This window comes from Aptenodytes patagonicus, chromosome 1, assembly GCF_965638725.1.
Source record: "Aptenodytes patagonicus chromosome 1, bAptPat1.pri.cur, whole genome shotgun sequence".
NCBI classification, from domain to species: Eukaryota; Metazoa; Chordata; class Aves; order Sphenisciformes; family Spheniscidae; genus Aptenodytes; species Aptenodytes patagonicus.
This window is the reverse complement of record NC_134949.1, coordinates 114,132,371-114,153,876: the sequence shown is the minus strand read 5'-3', so window position 1 is coordinate 114,153,876 and position 21,506 is coordinate 114,132,371. Positions and strand designations below refer to the sequence as shown.

General features: G+C 37.7%; 1 protein-coding gene across 1 annotated transcript; it reads left to right on the top strand.

The window, feature by feature from the left end:
- Positions 1-252: 252 nt before the first annotated feature.
- On the top strand, positions 253-20,728 carry LIPI (lipase I). Its single transcript, XM_076328862.1, has 10 exons — positions 253-424; positions 3,581-3,957; positions 5,604-5,712; positions 8,297-8,398; positions 9,867-9,956; positions 11,110-11,277; positions 12,859-12,951; positions 15,416-15,527; positions 15,904-16,077; positions 19,923-20,728. Exons 1-10 carry the CDS (start codon positions 376-378, stop codon positions 20,008-20,010), a joined length of 1,362 nt encoding a protein of 453 aa, XP_076184977.1. The 5' UTR covers positions 253-375; the 3' UTR covers positions 20,011-20,728.
- Positions 20,729-21,506: the final 778 nt, after the last annotated feature.

Here is a 21,506-nt window from a genome sequence, read left to right as displayed (position 1 = left end):
CATGGTGGGTCTGTAATGTGATGTACCTCTAGTTACTCTGCTTCCTAAATTCCACGCGTGTAACAGAGTTGTCAGTAATACATAACATCGATGGCTTACATGTAAATCTGCTGATAGCCAAAGAGAGAGGGAAATAGATTAAAAAACAGCCACAACCCTTAAAGACGAGAAACCACCCTACATACTGAAGTCATTCAATAGGAGGAGTCATGAATTGCAGAAGCTTGAATAGAGCTTTGCTTTCTGCTTCCTCCTCTACGTGTCACTTACTTCATTAGTGGCATTCAGTTAGGTTGGAAATCTAGCATACTATAAGGAAACACTAGATTTGCCACTTGTCCGTGGATATTACGTATTGCTTTTCTCCATTTCCACATGCTGAAATGGTGGTTCTTCATCTGCTTGGTATACTGGGTGAAATCAGGTAAGAACCGCTAGCTTATTCTTTGCGATGTAGTCTCTTGGCTTTATTGAAGCATAAAAAATGAATATTCCTTCATTTAAATTGGCCAGAAGATTAAACTTTGTGAATTATGCCTAATGGAGCAGACAATTAGTAAAGAGGATTTGATGACTTTGAAACTGAGGCGTAGGCTTTCATTTTAAAGTAAATAGAACAAAGCCTGATACTTTATCTCTGGCTGTACTTTGCACAGAGACACACTCAGGTATGTGCACTTTGTACAAAGTAAAGAGGTAATTGTGAAATAGTTTTAACATGTTAACCTAAGTTTATTTTTTGTTTCTGATTTGATAGGTCGACAGGTTTTCAAGTTATGTGTTATGCTTTAAATAGTAAAATTTAGTTAAAAAAAGTCAGCGTGCACTTAAGATTTTCCCCTTTTCAACCACCGAAGGTACTTAAATGCTTACAAACGTACACAGGAAAGTTAAAATTGCATATTAACTGAGTTAAGCTGCATATGTAACTGCCCAATGCCTATCTTTATGTTCTGACTGTGCAGAAAAGTGTATGTGAGTACTCCCACAAGCGTGTGCAAAGGGCGGCTGGGTATTCCTTCCAGTAATCAATCAGAAATAGGAGTTTGAAAAACCTCCCCGCAATGACTCCTCGCTAAACAATTCAAAGTATTAAATCTATAAATCTATTTATAGTACTTATCTAATTCCACAGTAAAGACATCATCTTTTCTTTTTTTCTCTATTTACTTTTCAAAGAATAACTGCTGTCACTTCAGAGCCATAAGTAAATGAGTTGTTTCCCTTTGACATTTCCCAGCTAGTAAATAGGTTTCGTCAGTTAAAATAATTTCCTTGTGATCGATTTCTCAATTCCATGGACCAGACTGTGTCTCTGCTTTATGTCACTGTCATTCCACTGGCTTTAGAAGAATTAATTCTTATTTCTACCAATCAAATGATAAGAAATCAAAACATTTAAATGGTATGGAGGAACACTTCAACAATATCTTAGCATGAATCTTTTATATGTTAGATATGTAGGAGTGAATTATAAGGATCAGTGATTAAACTTTGATTTAAGAACAGTATTAGGCAAAAATGGAAGAGTTTCATGTTGTAGCTTTGAATCTGAATAGCAAAAATTTAATGAAGTGGCTGTTTCTTATCATTTAGCTTTGTATATGACATTTGTGTAACAGAATTTCTATTCTAGTTTTATTGTCTTATATCATTATATGAAAACTAGGGATTAAATGTGACACATTATATTAACATCTCAGTAGCATGTCACATGTATGACATTTTACTGGGTTCCTGAATACCATTTTCATTAAATTCAAGGCAACTGCAGCTGAATAGCTCTTAATTTTAGAACTTTTTCTTGGATAAGTCTCAGCAATGAAACTGAGTTGCCTTCTTGTACCACTAGTTAGTTAATAATGTGTCCAGTAATCACAGTAAAAGTTACTTAAATTATTCAATGTCAAAATGAGGAGGTCAGTGATACTTATTTTGAAATATAGGTAATTCTAACTTTTCCTAGACATAATAATTGTAGCTATTGTCGTAAGGTGATGATAGGAATGAAACTTTTGTGTGGATGATTTGAGACAGGAAGTTTCAGGCCATTTCTAACACTCTGTAACTTCAACCCTGTTCCGGTTTGCAAATACCCATTATTTTTTGTGATGTCCAGTCCAGAAGTGACTGGTCTAGTCATTGTAGATACATGGTTTGGCCTAGAGGTGATTGGTCTAGCTCCCTAAGCGAGTTACTGTCTTCACCACATCTTTACTGCATCTTAAGTGCTGTGATTCATATTGTTTAGCTTTGTTTAGATCTGCACTATAGTATCAAATACATTTTTCAGATGCCTTGCAACCCCCCCGCACTTGCCCTTCGCAGCTTTATAAACTGGTGAGGGCTCACTGTCCGTCTCAGATGTGCAAATGTGGTGGATTCAGTTCTGCCTGCTAGCCGCTTGCTGGGAAAAGGAGAAGCGCTAGAACTGCCTCTCCTGTAACTCAAAAATTTTGAGAAATTCAAGTTAGTTTTTTATTATTTTTTAAGGAACTGAGTAGGTACTATTTCTCTTCCTACTTTTTCTTTCTTGAAGTTGACTGAGTCTTGTTTCACAAAGTTGTTAATGACAGGAAAATTGAGAAAGGTGCCATCAAATATCAGACAAAAGCCTTGTATAAAGTTGCATAGCCCACTAGAAGTCAAGAGGTTGGCCCAGATTTCTTTGGCCATACGCCAGCTAACAGCATAGTGAAGGTGAAGAGGCCATACAGAAGAACTGTGACAGGTGTCAGCATTGTGCCCAGAATCCTGAAGTGGCTTATCCACACAATGTGACCTCAGTAGCCAAGGGATACTTTTTAAAGCATTAACTTTTGATGTTGATAAGCACACGGGAAAAATTAAGTCTTTTTGGACTCTTTTGAAAATCTCCATCCTCTTGCCGATCCTGAGTGATCTACAGCTTAACCTTGTATGCTACAACTGTCTGAGCACAGAAATGCCAAATACTACATTTTTTCTTGTGCCATTACATACATTGACCTTACAGATTCTTATTTTTTCAAACTCAGAACAGGATCCTTTGTTTCTTCTTTCTTTGTTCCTTGGTAATGGTGTCCTTACAGTGATCCAAAACTAGGGGAGGGTTCTGGGTCATCCCCGTACTGTCAGGCAACCGTTTCTTATTGCTAGATCAAACAATAAGGTCTAAGGATTGGCAACTTTGACACCCTGGCCAAAAGAGGAAGAAACAACCACAGCAGTCTTCCTGTTTATATACCAGTTGTGAAAAAATTCTGAGAACCTAAATTTGGTGGTTAAGCAAAGGCTCTTATCAACACTGACTACTAATTTTTGTTTGTTATGGAGAAAATATATGGTTCGGGAACAATTGGAAAGGTTAATTTTGTATTTGAAGGGTTCAGAGGAGCATAGTGGTATCTGCAGAGTCATTAGTTAAACTGTGTGTCCTTGTTGTTCAGTGCACATGCTGGCACCTTATTGCAAAGGTCTGGAGTGAAGAAAAAGGAAGTTGCTCACTGTTAGTGGAAAAATGTGGAAAGAAAAGTGAAGAGGCGGTATTGCAGGTGGTCTAACTCATCGAATGACTGTCTAACATTTTCATTTTTTTCAGATGAGGAGGAAGAATGTCCTGAATTTACAGATCTTAATATAGGCAATGCTTTGTCTGGGACAGAACTGCATGTCCAGCTACTGCTATACACAAGGGAAAATCCAAATTGTTCTGAGAGACTCATTGAACATAATGTTACTGCATCTGTGTACTTTAATACCTCCAGGAAAATTGTCTTTGTTATTCACGGCTTCAGACCAACAGGATCTCCACCGGCATGGCTAGGTGACATAAAGGAGCTTTTACTGTCTTCAGAGGATATTAATCTCATTGTAGTTGATTGGAATCGTGGTGCTACAACTGTGAATTACATAACTGCTGTTGAAAACTGCAGAAAAGTTGCAGAAATACTGAAGAACTATGTTGACCAGATGCTGGTAAGGCAGAGAGTTGCATCTGTTCTGAATAAGTTTAAATAGCATAGCTTGAGTGGGAATGGATATTTAAAATAGGTCTAAAGAGAAGCCCAGTGAACAATATCAAATGACATTTCTTTACCAAAGTATTTACTAACCTTGCATGCAGTTATTACTGCATATCTTCAACTCCACCTGAGTTCTTGCTTCCCTTTCACTGAAGTGTGCCTGGGAGTGCATCTGATTTCTTTAGCCAGCTGGAAGTTTTAGGTCTTCTGGAAAGAGTGAATGCACTAGTGGGGAGGTGAAGTGAGAGATGTTCAAATAGTATGCAACATTAAAATTTCACAAAAGCATTGCTCTACTCTTTTTACTCTTAAACTACTATAATTAAAGATTTTAAATGAAAAAGAAATCACTGACAGAGGAATAAATATTTGTTCCAAAATGATATAAACTTCTTGATTCTAGAGGGAGTTGCTGAAACAATTGTTGATGCCAGTGGTCTTAACTGGGCTTTAGATTTGTTGCTTAATCAAATGAATAAAACGTTATCATCTCATTTATGCCATTGTTAGATTTAGCACTTGATTTTTCTTCTGTTCTCACCGCTTATTTTCCCAGCCATTCTCAGAAATTTTGAATGCTGTGCAGTAAGAAAATATTCATGTGGAATTTGAGTAAAAGACCCAGCATTCTGAGAAAGGCTGAGGTGAAAGAAGAGAAAGCCCATCAGAATCTGTCCTCTGGGACTAGATATAGTGATAACAATTTGTAATTTTGACAGTAAATTTATTGTTATGGAATAGAAAAATAAAATAGGACTATAAGAACAGTCTCCAGTCCAGAGTGGGTTAAAAAGGTGTATTTTGCGAATTTCTTGATGGAGATTTTTGATTAATTGCTGGTTACAGATCTGCCTGGCAAAGCAATGACAGCAGGGCATGCTTGGGCCGATCTTGTTGTGCGAGTCGTCGAAGTGATGGTGGTGGGGTATGTTGTGTCCCACAGCTATCAGTTTCATACTTGCAAGCTGTCGTGAAGCCTTTGTTAATTCATTTTGAGATGCATTGTATGTCAGATCCCACATATCATCCCATCGCTTTGCAGAGATTCCAACAGGTCTGCTGATACTCTTTCAGAGTTCTTCAGCAGGTGTTTTTTTTTAAATACTGCCTGCTTTGTAGAATGGGCATCTTAAGGCTTTCCTGCAGTTGTGCATTTGGCACCATTATTCAGCAGTTCTGCAGTATAAGTCTTTGTTAATGGTATTATGTTTTTAATTTATTTTATTGGAAGGCTAAGGCAGGGGGAGAATTTTTTTTTTCCTAGTCCATAGTTTTGGTTCATCTTTCCTGTATCTGGTAAATGTCTTCCTCTTCCCTCTCCTGCTCCCCTTCTAACTAGTGTGACATTTTGGAAGAAATGTGACTCAAGCTTCCTTTTTACATTTTTCTAGTCAAATAATTTCATAATTACTACACTGTTTTAACTAGTACAGCATGGCAAACTGAAAAGAACTTTGTCGTTTCCATTTGTTTTTAAAGTTAGGAAGTTAGAGTTGTAACTTAGAGTACTGACAAAAAGTGAAAACTAAATCAGTCTACTGATGTCTGTTCAGTTAACTGTGTGTGTGGCTGTGGCTTTGGGTTTTTTTTCCCTCATAGGTGAACGGAGCTTCTCTTGACTCTATGTATATGATTGGAGTTAGTCTTGGGGCTCATATAGCTGGTTTGGTTGGCCAGAAGTATAATGGCAAACTTGGCAGAATTACAGGTAAGGCTTTTAATCCTGATACACATATTCTAATATACCTTGTATTGTTATAGCTGTGAATCACATAGGTGCTAGCACTGAAATATCGACAAATGAGAACTGCCTAGTAACATACACGAGGAAAAATGTATCCCTGCTAGAAGTTCAGAAAATTGTGAAAGTCTGCCTTCAGGACATAAATTACAGCTGAAATTTTCCAACCTGTTTACCTCTAGTCTCTCAAATGAAAATTGAATGCTACATCCAAATGCCACTTAAGTTAAATGATATGCTACCTGGGTTTCTGTCTAGTTGATGGAGCAAGTCAGGTCCCTCTGAAGGGAAGTTCAAAAGCTCTTGGTCAGACCACAGGAATCAGGCACAAGGATTTAGTTTCAGTTTGAGGTATCCGAACATGGTGTAGGCTTTAGTACGTTGAGCTATCTCGTACAGGGAGCTTAGATCAGGTGTGCAACCTGTGTATGGATACTGCAAATTTTACCTCATAGTTGTTGCATTGTCAGCATTGCCATCTGCAGGAAGTGGTGCATACAATGAAAATTGGAGTACCGTCATTTGGGTACGTCTTTCAGGACCAGGGTTGCATGAAGTTCAGGATTAACTTTTAGATGCTGGTTCCCAGGGCAGAATCCACAGTGCTAATTTGGGTGCACAGGCTCCAGATACTTCTTGTGGTGAAAGAGCAAAACTCACTGCAGCTAGTGTGTTGAGAAGGAAGCTGACTCAGCTAACTATCAGAAAAGGTGCTAAGGGGACATGGGACTGTTGGATCCTGATAGTGTTTAGGATTTAAGAGAGTGGCTGTTTTCAGGCTGAAAGGAGGCAGTTACCTCTCTTTGAGATTCATAGCTCCAAACCCTCTCTTCAGAGTAGTTAAGTAATATTTTTCCCAAAATGCAAGAGGAGCCAGTAGCTAGCCTTAAGAAAGGGAATTGGAGACTCCTCCCCTTTTCATACAGTAATATGAAAGACAGAGCATTTTCTAAGAGTGTGATAGGCTCCAGCTATATTCCTTTGGTTAAGAATACGCATTTCCACTTTACACAATTCCCTAGAGTTTGTTGGCATCACTGTTTGGGGACAGTCTTGATTGCAATGCGAGGTTAGCAGGTCTGTGTCCTCTCTGTACAATAGTTGGGAACTAGTAGATCCATGTAATTTCTAAACTCAGTTGCTCACGTGTAAATGGAATTATATGAGATGTTTCAATCACCTTCTTATAATTACAGATATGGATGAATAAAGGCAAAGACTGAGTAGTCCAAACACACAAGGCTCATAACCTCTTAAGTGACTGTTTTGATACTCTTTCTTTCAAACAAGTTGAGCCAGTGGTGCAAAGTGATGTTGGAAAAATGAGATTTAAAAGAAAAAAAGAAAAAGATATTTTCTTCTTCACTGTTTGGAGGTTTCTGAAATATAGAACTAATTAGTGGACTAAAACAATGACCTTTGTCACCTGGGGTACTATGAATGTTTACTCCTGGCATTCCACAATCCTCTGTGGTACTTTGGGTCTTGGTTATCTTGATCTTGAGAGAGAACCTTCCTAGACTAGTTCTTAAAGCACATCTGCCAGTTAGAATCATAGAATCATTAAGGTTGGAAAAGACCTCTAAGATCATCGAGTCCAACCGTCAACCCAGTTAAATCATAATACAAATTTGGATAAGCTAAGGTCATACACTGGCCTTGTCTCTCAATCAGTGAAAATGCAATTAGGAGTCGGGTAAGGGAAGGAATATGTTTTGCCTTGACAGTTGTATTTTCCATCTTTGCTGCTTTTTCTTTTCCCCTCTTTGTTTATGCTTTTGCTGTCAAGAAGATAGGAGCAGAGCAAACCTCAGCTAACAATCTCACTTTCCTGTGAAGGACAGAAATTACCATCTTGAAAATGATCAGGCTTCAGGGCTGCATAGCAATAATTCCCTATCCCTAAAATGAATGAGAATACACAGTGTTTATGCTTCAAATACTTTGCCACTCAAATCTCCTCCTCCTTGATAAAACGTGCTTTTTGTGGATGTCAGTTGGAATCTCTTTTGTCGTAGTTGAGTTTTGATTTAAGATTTCCAAACCTCCTTCAGGTGAAAATGTGGTCGAAAACTGGTATTTCACTTAGTTGCATATAACAATTGTTTTTCTATAAGTAATTTCAACACCAACTGACAAAATGATTGAGGCACGTTTGAAATTGTCTCCATCCAGGATGTCCCCATCTTGTGTTCTGGTAATGAGAGTAGTTACATTGTGCATTTTGTTTTTATGAAGTACTTAATAGGCATAGTATTTTTTGGGGAAAAGGACAAAATTAATTCTCCTGATTTGATCTCTAATGCTGTTGGCTTATGATTCACTGGGAGGTGAGCACGACTTACTAAGGAGAAAGAGAAATTCAAAGATACGGGTTGATCAGTCTTGTGGTAGGAACCCTTGCTTTGCTTGAGAAGAATTGTGCTGGTTATTTTTATTATTATCCCAGGAAAATGAAGTCTCATTGATGAATAATGCTCAAATGTTGCTCTTGTATGTATCTGTAGAAACAGACCCCAGGATTTGTAATGCTAGTGTTATTTTCATTTAGGTCTTGATCCAGCAGGCCCTTCGTTCACCCGAGAACCACCAGAGAGGAGACTGGATCGTACTGATGCGCAATTTGTTGACGTAATCCATTCAGATACTGATGGTAATGACATAGCCTTAACTTTCCTATTTCAACTTGAGGAAAGGCAGGAAAGCAAAAGAGAAGGGATAAGCTATTTCAGTTACACCCAAATAGTGTTGCAGAAGTATATTTTGTGTTATCAATCAGGTGGATTTCTGTGCTGTTGCTTTCTAACAATATCTAGACTTTTGAAATCATATTGGATATTATGACGCCTATTCATCACGAAATTGAAACTCAACTTTGCTAATGACTTAAGCAATGATGGACTGTTTTGTTCAGTTCTGACATGAGTAGCCATGTTACTGAGTGAGTGAAGTTTCATGACTGAACCTGAAAATATTGAATTAATTTTTATGTCCAACAGCTAACTGAAGGCATATGTAGATAACCATATAGTCATGAGTATATTTAATGTAATGCAAAAGTAGAGATTACACCACTGTCATTTATGTCTTGTTTGTTATAGTATATTCCTTCTGAATACGTAAAAAAGAAGTCTGCACATTGAATAAAGCGTGCCTATTGCATTAATTTATGATACTGCTATTTGCAAAATAGTTTAGCATAAACATCCTTTTGCTGTGCTAGTGTGTATGAACATAGAGGTTGTAAGCTTATGATTATCACTGAATTAAAGTCCCTTCTGAGAGAGCCAGTCTCAGCTGTATCATATTAGTACACTATACAGATCCACTGCTTAAAATTCTAAATCGCGTTACTGTAAGGTTAAAATGAAGAACATTGTAAAGTCTGCTTCATCCACGCTATAATCTGGTTTGGTTTTTTTTTTCAAAACCATAAGTAAACCTTTCAAACCTACCACACTTGTCCCATTATTTATGTAGTTTCATATCAGTTTCTTTAATAATATTAAAAATTAAGCATTTTACTGTACAAACTTACATGTGAAGCTGTAAAATCCAACTTCTGTAATGCTCTAATTATGTGAATAAAGATAATGTGTGGTAAAAAGGAAGGTAGATCAGATTGAGCTAAATGTTACTGATGGTCTTTTATGGGATAGATACAGATTTTCCTACTTTAATATACTGCTTATATTAGTGTAGCTCAGAATCCAATGTCATGTGCAAAAAATGGAAAATCTTACTCTCATGAAAATTACATTGGGAAAGAATTTTGGTTGCTGGAGAGAACATGAATTTCATAAATTTTTTTGTGCAAATAATGTCTCAGCTACAGCACTAAATAGTTGCTTTTGTTCTACCCATTTTCTTTTGTGGTAGTAGGAATCTTACACAAATTTGTATACATTTGTGTACAGCATTTTACATGTGTATAACTTTCTTAAAAAGAAAAAAAACATGGGTTTTAACTCATGAGTTCCATTTACAGAACAAAAGAACAGTAAATTTGCAAAAATAATTCCTTTGTGACCTTCATGTTATTTTGTAATGCAATGTAATGATAAATAATTCACTGCATAATTCTGTTCATGGTTTTTTGATTCATGATGTTTTTACTTTAGCACTAGGTTTCAAGAAACCTTTAGGAACCATTGATTTCTATCCAAATGGAGGAATGGATCAGCCTGGTTGTCCACAAACAGTATTCAGCGGTAAATAAAAATGTGTTCAGTTAGTGAAAAAAGAGTTTGAAATCAAATCAAAAAGAGGTTAAACTGAATTCAGTGGACGCTGCACATATTCGGTAGTATGGGGGCTGAGGGCATTGTATTCTTTCTTTTCCATCCCCACTCAGCAAATGAGAAATAACAAAGGCATTTGACATCTTTTTTTTTAATAAAGATCTTCCTGTAAGCATACATATTCCATCATACCATTATTATTGGTATGATGGAATTATATTATTATATTCTATATATAATCTGTATATAGTAATCATTTTTCTGTGTTTATATATGGCTAGGCACGGGGGAAGATGTTTGTGTCCAAGTGGTTTGGACAGGATCACTTGCATATGACACGGAAGGCAAGGCTTTCAAGTCTTCACTGTGTCTTAGGTTCCTCCTGGTTGGCAATGAGGTACTAGGTTTTGGACAGGTCTTTTAGGCTCTAAGATGAAAACAGTTTAGCGACGTGATCTTTTGCTGCAGAATTTTGCTTATTTCAGCCTCCATAAATCTAAGGCAAGGTTGCTGCCCATTGTTTTTGTTTACTCTTTTTGGGTATGTTTATGACTGCCTATCTTTCTATTACTAATCTGCACAGTGCTGCTACAAGTTAGAGCTGCTGCAAAAGCATAGGGCTTCCACTTGTGTGTCTGTGAGTATGGGAGAATCCCTTAAGACTCAGGATCAATCTTCATCTGTACAATTCTCATAGTGTGTTTTTCTAGGAGAGAAAAGAATTTATTACCCAAAAAAACTAGAGAGAAGAATCTCTGAAGTATTCCTCGCGGTAGTTTTTCTGCCAAAATGTTCTGCACGGGATGCAACAAGGCAAATTTTAACTCAGACTCATGCTGTGTAACAATAATTCTGTAAATTTGATAGGACTTAGTAGACTATTTCTTGCATATAAAACCCTGTAGACTTTTCTCTGTACCTGTAATATTCAAAACAGTCTGCAATTTCTTCTTCTTGTGTGTGTGCATCCATTTTTTACACTTGGTGGTCAACTAACCAGAGAATAAAAACATGGCTAACTAAGAATGACTCAGGTAAATGGGATTACTTTGATAACACCTTTTCTTTCACAAATAAAAATGATTACGTGTTCTTAGTATATTTCGTTCATTCTTTCCTGAAGGACTTCAGTATTTTAAGTGTGACCATCAAAGATCTGTCTTCCTCTTCTTATCATCTTTGAAAAGAAGGTGCAACATAATAACATATCCTTGTGACTCTTACTTGGATTACAAGAGAGGAAAATGTGTTGATTGTGAAGCTTTCCGGCCAATGTCCTGTCCAGTACTGGGTAAGAGTTACGATATCTGCTCTGGGCTGAGTGAGATTTTCCGGGAAATCCAGACTAGCTCTTTCTGGGGCTACTCCAGAGATCTGTAGTATTGTGTTAAAGGGATTTGTAGAGATTGATCGCGTGCAGAGCTGCATACTGTTTGAAGTAGCTTAAAGTTTATGGCTTTGTCTGCTTTATTGTAATCTCTGTTAGACACAGGTGCTGAATGTTCCTAATCTTTGATTATTGTGCTTTCCCGTCTAAAATGGATTCACAGTGTATTTCCTTTCTACAGAGAAACTGCTTCTACTTAGTCGATCACTTTAGGCTCACATAGTGTGTTATCATCCTTAGAGTACCTGTGGTTTTTATTTAAAAGTAGTAATGTTTCTAGCAACTTCATGGTTTCTCTGGCTTTTCTTTTGGAATCAAGCTTTTATTTGGAGGGTTTTTCAGTTGTTTGAGGTTTTATTGCTTTTAGAGAGGATCTGGGGACAGCTTGAAAACAGCTACAGTAGTGTGAGCATTTCCTAGTTGGCAGGGTTTTCTTAAGAATGAAATTTTAAAAATATTTAAATAGAAATTAACGTACCTTGTCTTCTTCACATCCTTCTATTAGGATGTACACCCTACATATATTAGTTAGGTCAGGTTTGAAGACAAAGCATAGACAGATCTGTATACTATTTTATAATAAAACCCAACAATAACGGGACCTTATAGTAGGGCAGAAAGACTCCAGGACTTCCCCAGCATGGTTATTAGCCATGCCTGATGCACTTACACAGAATTCCCGAGCTAGAGGTGGAGAAATGTTTGACCAGTCAGCTGCCACCTTTTTTTTTTTAATAACCGTACAACCTATGAGGAAATGACAGGCAGCTGAATCTGGTAACTGGGAGGAGAAACAGCATCCTTCTATTGCAAGCTTTCCTGTTTGCTGCCTTGCAGTGGCAGCTCTGCAGCCCGGAACCAGCCCTCATCGTCCAGTCTAGGTAAAGAAATCAAGAGGGAGGGAATAGGATCCTTTTAGATCCACTTTAGAAACAAGGACTGTTATCGAGCCCCAGAGACAATGAGCATAGAATTGCATACAACAAAAATGCTTTCTACATTACATCCAAGAGCTTAGGAGGTTTAAAGAGTATCTAACATTTTATTAAATAATATCCACAATTATAGACTAGAGGGTTTAAAAATATTTACTTTGATGATTCAAAAAAGAAAGGAAAAAAATTTACCTAATGTGATGCTGTTCTGTAACTGTTCTCTGCAAATATGTGGGCTACTTTTTTGGGGTTGTTTTTATTACCTCTGCAGGAATTTATAAGCAGTATGTTTTGGAGTTAGTACTCTAGACTAAATAGATTCCAACATTATGACAATTTTAGTGATACTAATATATTTAAATATTTGCATACGACATTCTATTATACTCGGGGGATTCTTGTATTTTCCAAGTCAATTTACTTTCTCAGAGAACGTTTAAGAAAATTAAAGCCAAATCTGTCACTTTGGTAGAGTTTCTTTCATGTAATTATATGTGTATCACGATTTTGCTAAATGTCTGAAATTAAATATTTAAACTTTGGATTTCAGGTTATTATGCTGATAGATGGAAAAAACTGTTAATCCCAAAGAGTTCACCGACGAAAGCTTATTTTGATACCTCGGACCACGACCCATTCTGCAGTGAGTGGATGAATACATATATAACAAACTTTATCAAATGTTATGGCTGTTATTTGTTAGCTGATCTGGAGTGAAAACATGTTAAAAGTAGAAAGTTATTATTAGCTGCTGTGTAAAATGGTGTAATAAACAATGAGCTAAGTGTCAGTTCGCAGACTGGAGGAAGAAGAAGAATGACTGGCAGAAGAGTAAGCAATACGTGAACTGAGAAAGAAATGTGTCTTTAAAAGTAATGAGGTGGACGGCCAAGAGGAAGAAGTAAGCCAGAAAATGAGAATCAAGTGACAGAAAAAGCTGTACTGAGAGAACCTGCTTAGATCGGATCATTGCTGCCATTTTCAGAGAGCAAAAATGGGAAGCAAGACTGCCCTGGCTGGGAGATGGAAAAGAGACACCTCTATGTTCCACCCCAGGAGGGGAGCACCCCACAGTCAACTAAAGCTACTCCAGGTTTTAAAAGTTCATGTCTCCCTAGAGTAAAACAGTGGAGGGAAAACTTAGCTGACTGTTTCAGGTTTATCCTATATGGGAATGAACTCTCATGGCGTGGGCTTTAGCTGCAACAGTTTGGATATCTACCTATCCATGTAGAGTTCCAGTTTAGATTCTCAGCCAATTTCTGTTTTTATTAACAGACTTTACCACCATAAGCAAATGTTAGCACACTCTTCTAATCGCTTATCTTTCGGGTTCTTTGATTTGGAGTATGGGTATAGGCTTACAGGAAATTCCAAGTGAAATCAGGTTTTCCCATTAGCTTTTGCTATCACATCGGCAATTTTTGTGACTAGGGACTGAATGACTCTTGTTATAGTGGTAATCATGCTTACCTACATACTGTTTCTTCCAAAGGGCCAAGGAGAGGTTAACGAAGGTCTGATGGATGTTACATAAAATAACTCCTATTCCCAGTGGTCTTTCAGCTCAACCCAAGCCTGCTACCACTGTTATCCCCTGCTCCTGTCTGCTTGGGCTTTGCTCTTCCATGCTGTCAAGGCTGCACGGGCTGCTAGGTCTGTCTCCTCATTCATTCTTCCCACAGAGAATTACAGCTTTGCTTTTGCTCTCACACATACTAAAATCTGGGCATTTATCAAAAATCCAACCAAGCAGAATCCTGATGATGGAAGGAGTATCTTGCAGAAGGAAAAGATTATATTTAGTGTTCTGGGACAAGGGTGGTAGAAGAGAGAAAAGAGGGGGATAAATATTACCAAACATAGGAGGAGGCAAATGGAGAGGGATAAAAAATATTGTAATGACAGCATAAATTTAAGGGAAAATATGCAAAGTCAAGAAGAAAAACGAGTCTACTAAACCAGTCTGAAAAAGAGGGTTTTTATTAACTAAAACCTTATTTTAGTTATTAGATATTTGAAAACATGAGGAAAAAGAAGTAAACGAGGCCTTAGAACTAAGTGAAACTGTAAACCTGAGCAGGACAAATTTTTCATACGAGGTGAGGCTTGGCCTTTTAGGAGAGAATGTTAAAAAGCATCAAGCAAAAAAAAAAAAAGAGTTTGAATTGGCTTCCTTGCTTTGGGAGTAGTAAAGTTGTGTTTCCCCTGGATAGCCATAGCACAGTTACAATACCAGTGATGGTTACAGAAGTGCGGTAGAAGGCCAGGTCAGGGTTTCCGAGGGCACAGCAGAGCAGGTCAGCTCCGTGCCAGTGCACGGAGGGTGCCAGCCCTGGGTACCCAGCCTGTTTTCCTGAGGCCGTGGGCCCTCCAGGGGAGGGGGAGAAGGGGCTGGAGCATGGGAAAGCAATCGGATCCCTCCTCTTCCTCAGTCTTCCCCATGCGGTTTTTCTAGTATCCACAGAGAGGTTTTGGCAGGTTGACTTCTCTGAGGGCAGGGTGCTTGGAGGATCTGTACTGCTGCACCTGCTCAGGCTGGGCAAGCAAAGCATAGGAATAATGTATCTCTTCAGCTTTTACCACCTGATTAATCTGCTCACCTAGCTAACTGCCCACTTTGCCTGTAGGTAAAGCTTGTGCCAATGCTGTTCCTCCCCTCCCCCTGCCAATGTACCTCAGCTGTTTTCTGGACATGTCACTTTTGTGGGTAACGTGATAGTGTTGCTATGCTGATAGCTCAAATATCCCCTGTTTGCAGAGCTTGCCAAAACCTGAAGGTGCTCATTAGGGCTTGATTTTGCATTTTTTCCTTAGGCAGGTCAAACTCTTCATGCTAATTCTGATGGTAGCTTTCTGATACAAATCGTTTCCATGTGAGAACTAGAGGAAATGATACACTAATTGCACAGAACTCCAAGTAGCCACTTGGTAGAAGCTAATTTTTGTCAATAGCCTTCTTATTCTGCTTTGAGTTGGTAACCTAGAAGTAAAGAGTCACTATTCCTATCATCTACCAGTGAATACTTTTAACAGGATGATAATAACAACTGTATCCTGTTGAGGTCATTCTTTGAATCTTATTATTTCCTATTTTTTTTTTGCAGTGTATAACTACTTACTGGATATTACTACATGGAATAAAAGCATTAGGAGAGGTTTCATTAAAGTTAAAATAACAGATTATGCTGGAAACACAGTAGAGTCAGAGATGAATAGGTATGTTGTGCTTTGTCTCTAAATCTTTTTAATCACTTTATATGGCTAATTTTCTGAGTTTCCTAAACCTTTTAACTTGCTAACTTGTAAGTCAAAAAAGTATCATGAGGTTGTTAAGACTTGGCCATGGCTCCTTTTCCTGAATATGGCTCAGTGTCAGAGGCAATGCTTCCCACACTGAAATGATCCTCTCTCCATTTATGAACTAGCCCACGTCCTTGCATGGTACTGGTTTGAATCCAGTCCTAGGTGTCCTTGTTCTGAACGCTCAAAGTCAGTACATCTTACAAGATTTCTGACCTTAATAATAATGCTTAGTAATACTGAATATTACTCAGCTAACAAAACCCTGACTCGAAATAATATTTTTCTTTAGTGAAGCTTCAACATTTCAGCGATATAAAAGAGTCAAAATAGTAACTGGATTTTACCAAGACCTTGACAAAATATCGAAAATTTCCTTGACCTTTTCTACGAAGACTTTAATAGGCCCAAAACACAAGCTTAGGATCCTCCAGATGCGGCTGAAATCTCTTAATAATCCAGAAAGGTAAGTGTTTGTCATGTGTCAAAGTTGTGTATCAACTAAACTTCTCAGGGTGTGTATTTCCCTCTATTGATTTTTTAATCGCGTATTTCTAAATGCATGAATATCCTTCTCATCCTACCTAGGATCAAATTTATCATGTGGAAGAGCTGCTCTGTACATTAACATTTAGTGCACAGTACCCTCACTTTCCATCTCTCGTCCATGTAGACGTCAACAAGCATGCTGCTTGTTACAGCAGGCTGCTGCTGCTGTCTGGTCACAACGGGTTTTCAAGGACCACTTATGTAGACTAGCCTGACTTAGACCTGCATGGTTAAGTTCTCTTCCAGAAGACAAATTTTATTAAGCACTTCTCTGATTTTAATCATGTGTCTGTACACAGCTTTTCACACTCAGATGTGAAACGGAGCACTTCAGCTACTTGTGTGACTGGAATGGGTTTTGGTCTTCTTGCTGATGGTAAAGACCTTCCAAGACCAAAACACAGTCTATGCTTGCCTACACTTAACCTGAAATCATCTGCATATTTTGATATTTAAGTGTTGTTACTAAGCTTTTATTAATTATTTCTGGTTTTAAATACTTGAGCAGTATTGCCATATGTTAATTTTTTAGATCTCCAGACTTACTTGTACAATAGCATTAGTAATTAAATTTTACATTTGCATCTTGTGAAAATAACATATTACATGGAATAGGTAAGAAATATCCAGGAGTAGCAAGAGTAATTTATTTTAGAGTTATTATGTTAATTTGCTTCATATGAATGGCAGATTCAACAAAGTCAGAATCTAAAATAAAATCTAATAATGGTTATCAAATAAGTAATGAGTGGGAATAATATTACAATATGAGTAAGTTGTAAGTGAATATATTTTGTTAATTTGAGAAATAACATTTAAGGCTCTCTGATTTGGTGTATGATAATAGTCTAGTAGCAATTGGGTATGATACTTTGTAAAAATTATGAAACCTTGTTAAATCAATCTGCTATTTTGTATTTTCTGAAAAGGAGGAGACGGGTGGGAGAGACTTAGAAAGAAACAGAACAGTAATCAAAATATTACCCCAAAATGTCTATACGTTAGACTTCTGTTGAAGGCTATAAGTCTCAAGCTCTCAGGTGAACTGGCATGATTTTATTTAAAAGCATTTGGTGATGAGAGATAGTCAAAGCTCTAAATCATATTGCAATTTTTTTTTTCTCAACCCAACGGTGATAAATCAGAAGATGCATTTCATGCAAGCCTATCAGCATTCAGAACTTCTTCAGATAATGATCTAGTAAATAAGGAAAACTTTCAGTGAACATCCCTTACTGGTTTTGAGTTTTCATTTCTGTTACTCTGACTCTTGTTAGTTTTGAAGTAAGATGCACTTGATTTGCTTTAATATAGGATCCACTAAAGTCCTTCACACGGAGCCTCATCAGATGGCAGTCATATAGGCACATTAGATACTTTTAGATAGCAATGGAAAATGGTGTGTTAAATCAGCATGTAAAGGTAATTTAAATGCAGATGTTACAACACTATTTCTTGGTATAATTACATAATCACTCATTGTAATTATAACTACTTATATTTACTTTATTCAGTTACCTGTAATTACAACAATTCCTCGAATACAGGATAATCAACTAGAAACTACATTACAAATATTTAAATTATTTGTATAACAAAGTAGTAGGTAAAAACCAGGGGACAGGTGCAGGGATAAAAGACAATAGGAGTCTCAGTTTCCCCAGATCGGGGTTAACAGCAGACAGTGGGAGTTTGGGGAATATCACTAACAGTTGCCTGCTGGGCTGGTCCATTATTCACACAGGTGGTGTGTGAATGTGGGAGTGCTAAAAGGTACATACAATTTTCAGACTCTTCTTCTGGTCTCTGAGATGAATAATTCCTGCTCACCCATAAAAACGGACAGCTTTCCTGACTTGTGTGTGTCCAGGTGTCAATTCTCCCAAAAAGCGTTTGAACCTGTCAGTCAATTCAAACTCAATTGATGCGGAAGGTGAATGTTTCAAAGATACTTAGCCCAGCCACCTTTGTTTTTTTTAACCAAAACGAGAACAGGAATAATAAAGAAGACCTTATTAATACCTCTACTGAACAAGAGAGTGTGGCATGCCCTTGCTTTTTAGTAGACAGCGGAGAAGCCACACAGGGTGAGGGATTATGAAAGCCTCACCTAATAAAAAATTGTTTGTGTTTTGCTCCTTGTCAGTGAACTGGAGAACCTGCTCCTCACTCGGGGCTACTCTCCTGTAAGGCGTTCCTGGTACTCAGTAATCACAAGCTTAGATGGATTGCACTTCAAATGAGATACCATATGTTGGAAACCATATGTTTTTATTTCTAGCATTCATCATTATGGTTTGTCTAAGTATTGTGTCCCCTGTGGTTAGATAGAGGCCTTCCCACGTGATGACTGCTGTTGGAGAACTGGCTGTGCTAACACATTGTGCCGCTGTGTTGCAAATACTGTTGCAAATGTGCTAAAATACAGCATTGTATTGTTACGTGAGATATCGAAAGTCAACTCAGGAAACGGATGCATATAATAATCCTTCATTGTTCTGGTTGGAAATTTGTCCTGTGAATTCTTTCACAGGCTTTTATGCGGACTTTTAAAATGCTGGCAATTTCTGTGCTTTTATGTCTTCTTTTCTCCCTCTACAAAAATAATATAATAGTAAACCATTAAATTCAAATCAAAACAAATTGTGGATGGAGACTGGATGAAATTCTATGCTTTGCGTTATACGGAATACCAGAATTTGTCTTGATCTTCTTAGTCATAAAATCTACTATCTTAGCTTTGTGGGGTCCTTAAAGGGCCTCAAATTCTCACATAGAAATCTGACAGTCCTTTCACATACAGACAGGTGGAGCCTTGACTGGTTGGAAATCTCACGCTAATGGGCAACAACAGAAGTGCCTGGCGGGATGTTCTTTCTCAGGCTTTGTCCTTTACGCTACGTTCACTGTACGCTACATCCCAGCCCGAGGTCGATTGTGTTGTATAGCCACATCTGTGAGTTCAGAGCAATATGGAAGAAAATTTTAAATAAAAATAAGTATCATAGCTTGTATGCCCTTAGAGGTGCCATCAGAGGGTATGCTAGTCATTTGCCTGTTCAAACCAGCTCTCACCATCTATCTGTAGTAGCGCATGAAGGGCAGAGCTATGACCTGCCTCTGCCCTAAAAGGCAGAGCATCTATGTTGACCTCAAAAAGTAAGATGCAGTGTGTGTGTGTGACTCCCTTTGTGACCTCTGTATGTGTTCCTGTAGTATTATGCAGTTCTGAGTTTTCTAGGTGTTGAGATGACAAATTACTCTCTTGCATGAAACTTTCTTACGCATGCTGTCATTGCAACTGAAAGAGTTAGAAGATGCTATGATGTGGTTTTCTACTTTCCTCTGTGGAATGAAAGCAGAGAAGCTTTCATACCTAGGGAACTCAAAATAAATTATTCAGGCCCAGTGTTAACAGGAATCGGGCTGCTCTAAAGAATTAATTTGAATGCAGATTAATAGCTTTAATGGATGAAGTATTGCATCTTCATATTTCAGACTAATGTGATACACTTCCTACTCATGCCAGTTTGCACCATCCAGCTGATGTCCTGGTTGTTGTTCACAGTCTGGCGAAACTACTCCAGTGATGTGTAAAATAGGGTGTAAACTTGGACGAGAAGACATTTCTTCTTGTCCTGAGTACGGTCTCTGAGAGGTAGTTAAATACTGGAGGTTTAATAATTAAAATACTGAAATACTTTTCTATTGATGTTAACTTTTTCTGTTGTGCACAATTTTTTTCTTTTTCTACTTTTGTAGGCTGCAGCTGTGCAGATATGATTTTGTACTGATGGAGAACACGGAACTGACCTTCAAACCTATCCCTTGCCCAGCGAGGGGTACATGAAGAGAGAGCTTCTACTAACTTAATTTCTCTTACAGCAATGGCATTTTGATTCTTCCTCAGGATAAAGACTGCAATGAGAAAGGAAATGAGATAAGCTAGATTTATTTTCAGGAGTCTACCTGGTAATATGCATTACTTGCTTTGAGAGCCTTAGGGTGAAATTAATTGAAAAGTTCAGATATCTATGCATTTGGGAAATTTGAATAAAGTAAATGTATCATGGTGGAGAACATGCAATGGTGTATTCGTTATTATTTGTTAGCAGTGAAGCAACTACTGAATTAAATATGATTATCTGCATAATCCTGGCACACTATTTGTCAAGTCATACATATATTTAATTATTTATTATTGATAATGGCTTTTACATGGAAACGTAATTATCTGTCTACTAAGTGAATTTAATATACTGTACATGTGATCTACAGATCTAATACACAGCAGTTTTGCTGTGCTATGTTCATTGGATAAATGAATTCACATTTTCTCATTATATCTCAGTCTCAGAACTGGAACAATAAGATTTGTGGGCATATATGTAAATCTGCTATTTAAATAAATTATCTTTATGCTCATCATAGATGAATATTACTGCAACCATTCAGATTTTTTTCTATTAAACCTTTGGACAGGGCAGCGATGTTTCAGATATGAAGCAATTCTAAAGTCTATTCTGAAGAGCGTAACTTAAAGATGAAATAAATGCATTTTCATTCTGTTTCTGTTTGGGCCTCTTGGAATTAGAGCTGCTGCTCAGGTTGAGATTGATGACAGCTTTTCACCTATTGGAATGTGAGCAGGAATAAGCCCTACATAAAGATTTCCTCCTCCAGTTCAGAAAAAGGTTTTCCGATGCCAGATTGCCTTTCCCAACGGTACTGACTGAAGAACAGATATGTGTATTTTTCTTCTTTAAGGTTGTTTTATGTGTTTAACCCTGGTTCCTCGTGTAAATGAGTCCTATGCACGTTATCCTTTTCCTTCCTTTCCAATGCCCTCGCTGTCCCTGCTCTTGACAGCAATACTTGGTTGAACCTATTGACCAATTTCACCTGAGTGTCAGAGTAGGATGGCCAAAATCTATGAACTGTAAGTTTTATTGAAAGTCAACAGCTGGCTTAGAAGGAAGATGGAAGGTAGTGTCCTAAGGAAGGGAAAGCAAGTTATAACTTTGTCCTTTTCGTTGCAAGAGGAAGCTCCAGCATGCTGGTCAGTATGTGCAAAGCTCTGAACCAGCCATTGCACATGCTTTTACTTGTCTAGACACGCCAAAAAAATACAGAACTGTGGACAGACTTGCTTATGGACTGGCTGTTTAAAAAAAATATTTATTCTATGGAAATGGTAATTACGTTACCATAGGTTTTCTCAGGTGGTGTCTTTCTCAGCTGTATCATTTTATTGTATACCTCTTTGTTCCTTTCCTCTGAGGGAGTCATTAGGAGATACACAGGGAAAGACATTTTTGTCTGCTTATACGCATGTGTATGGAGGGG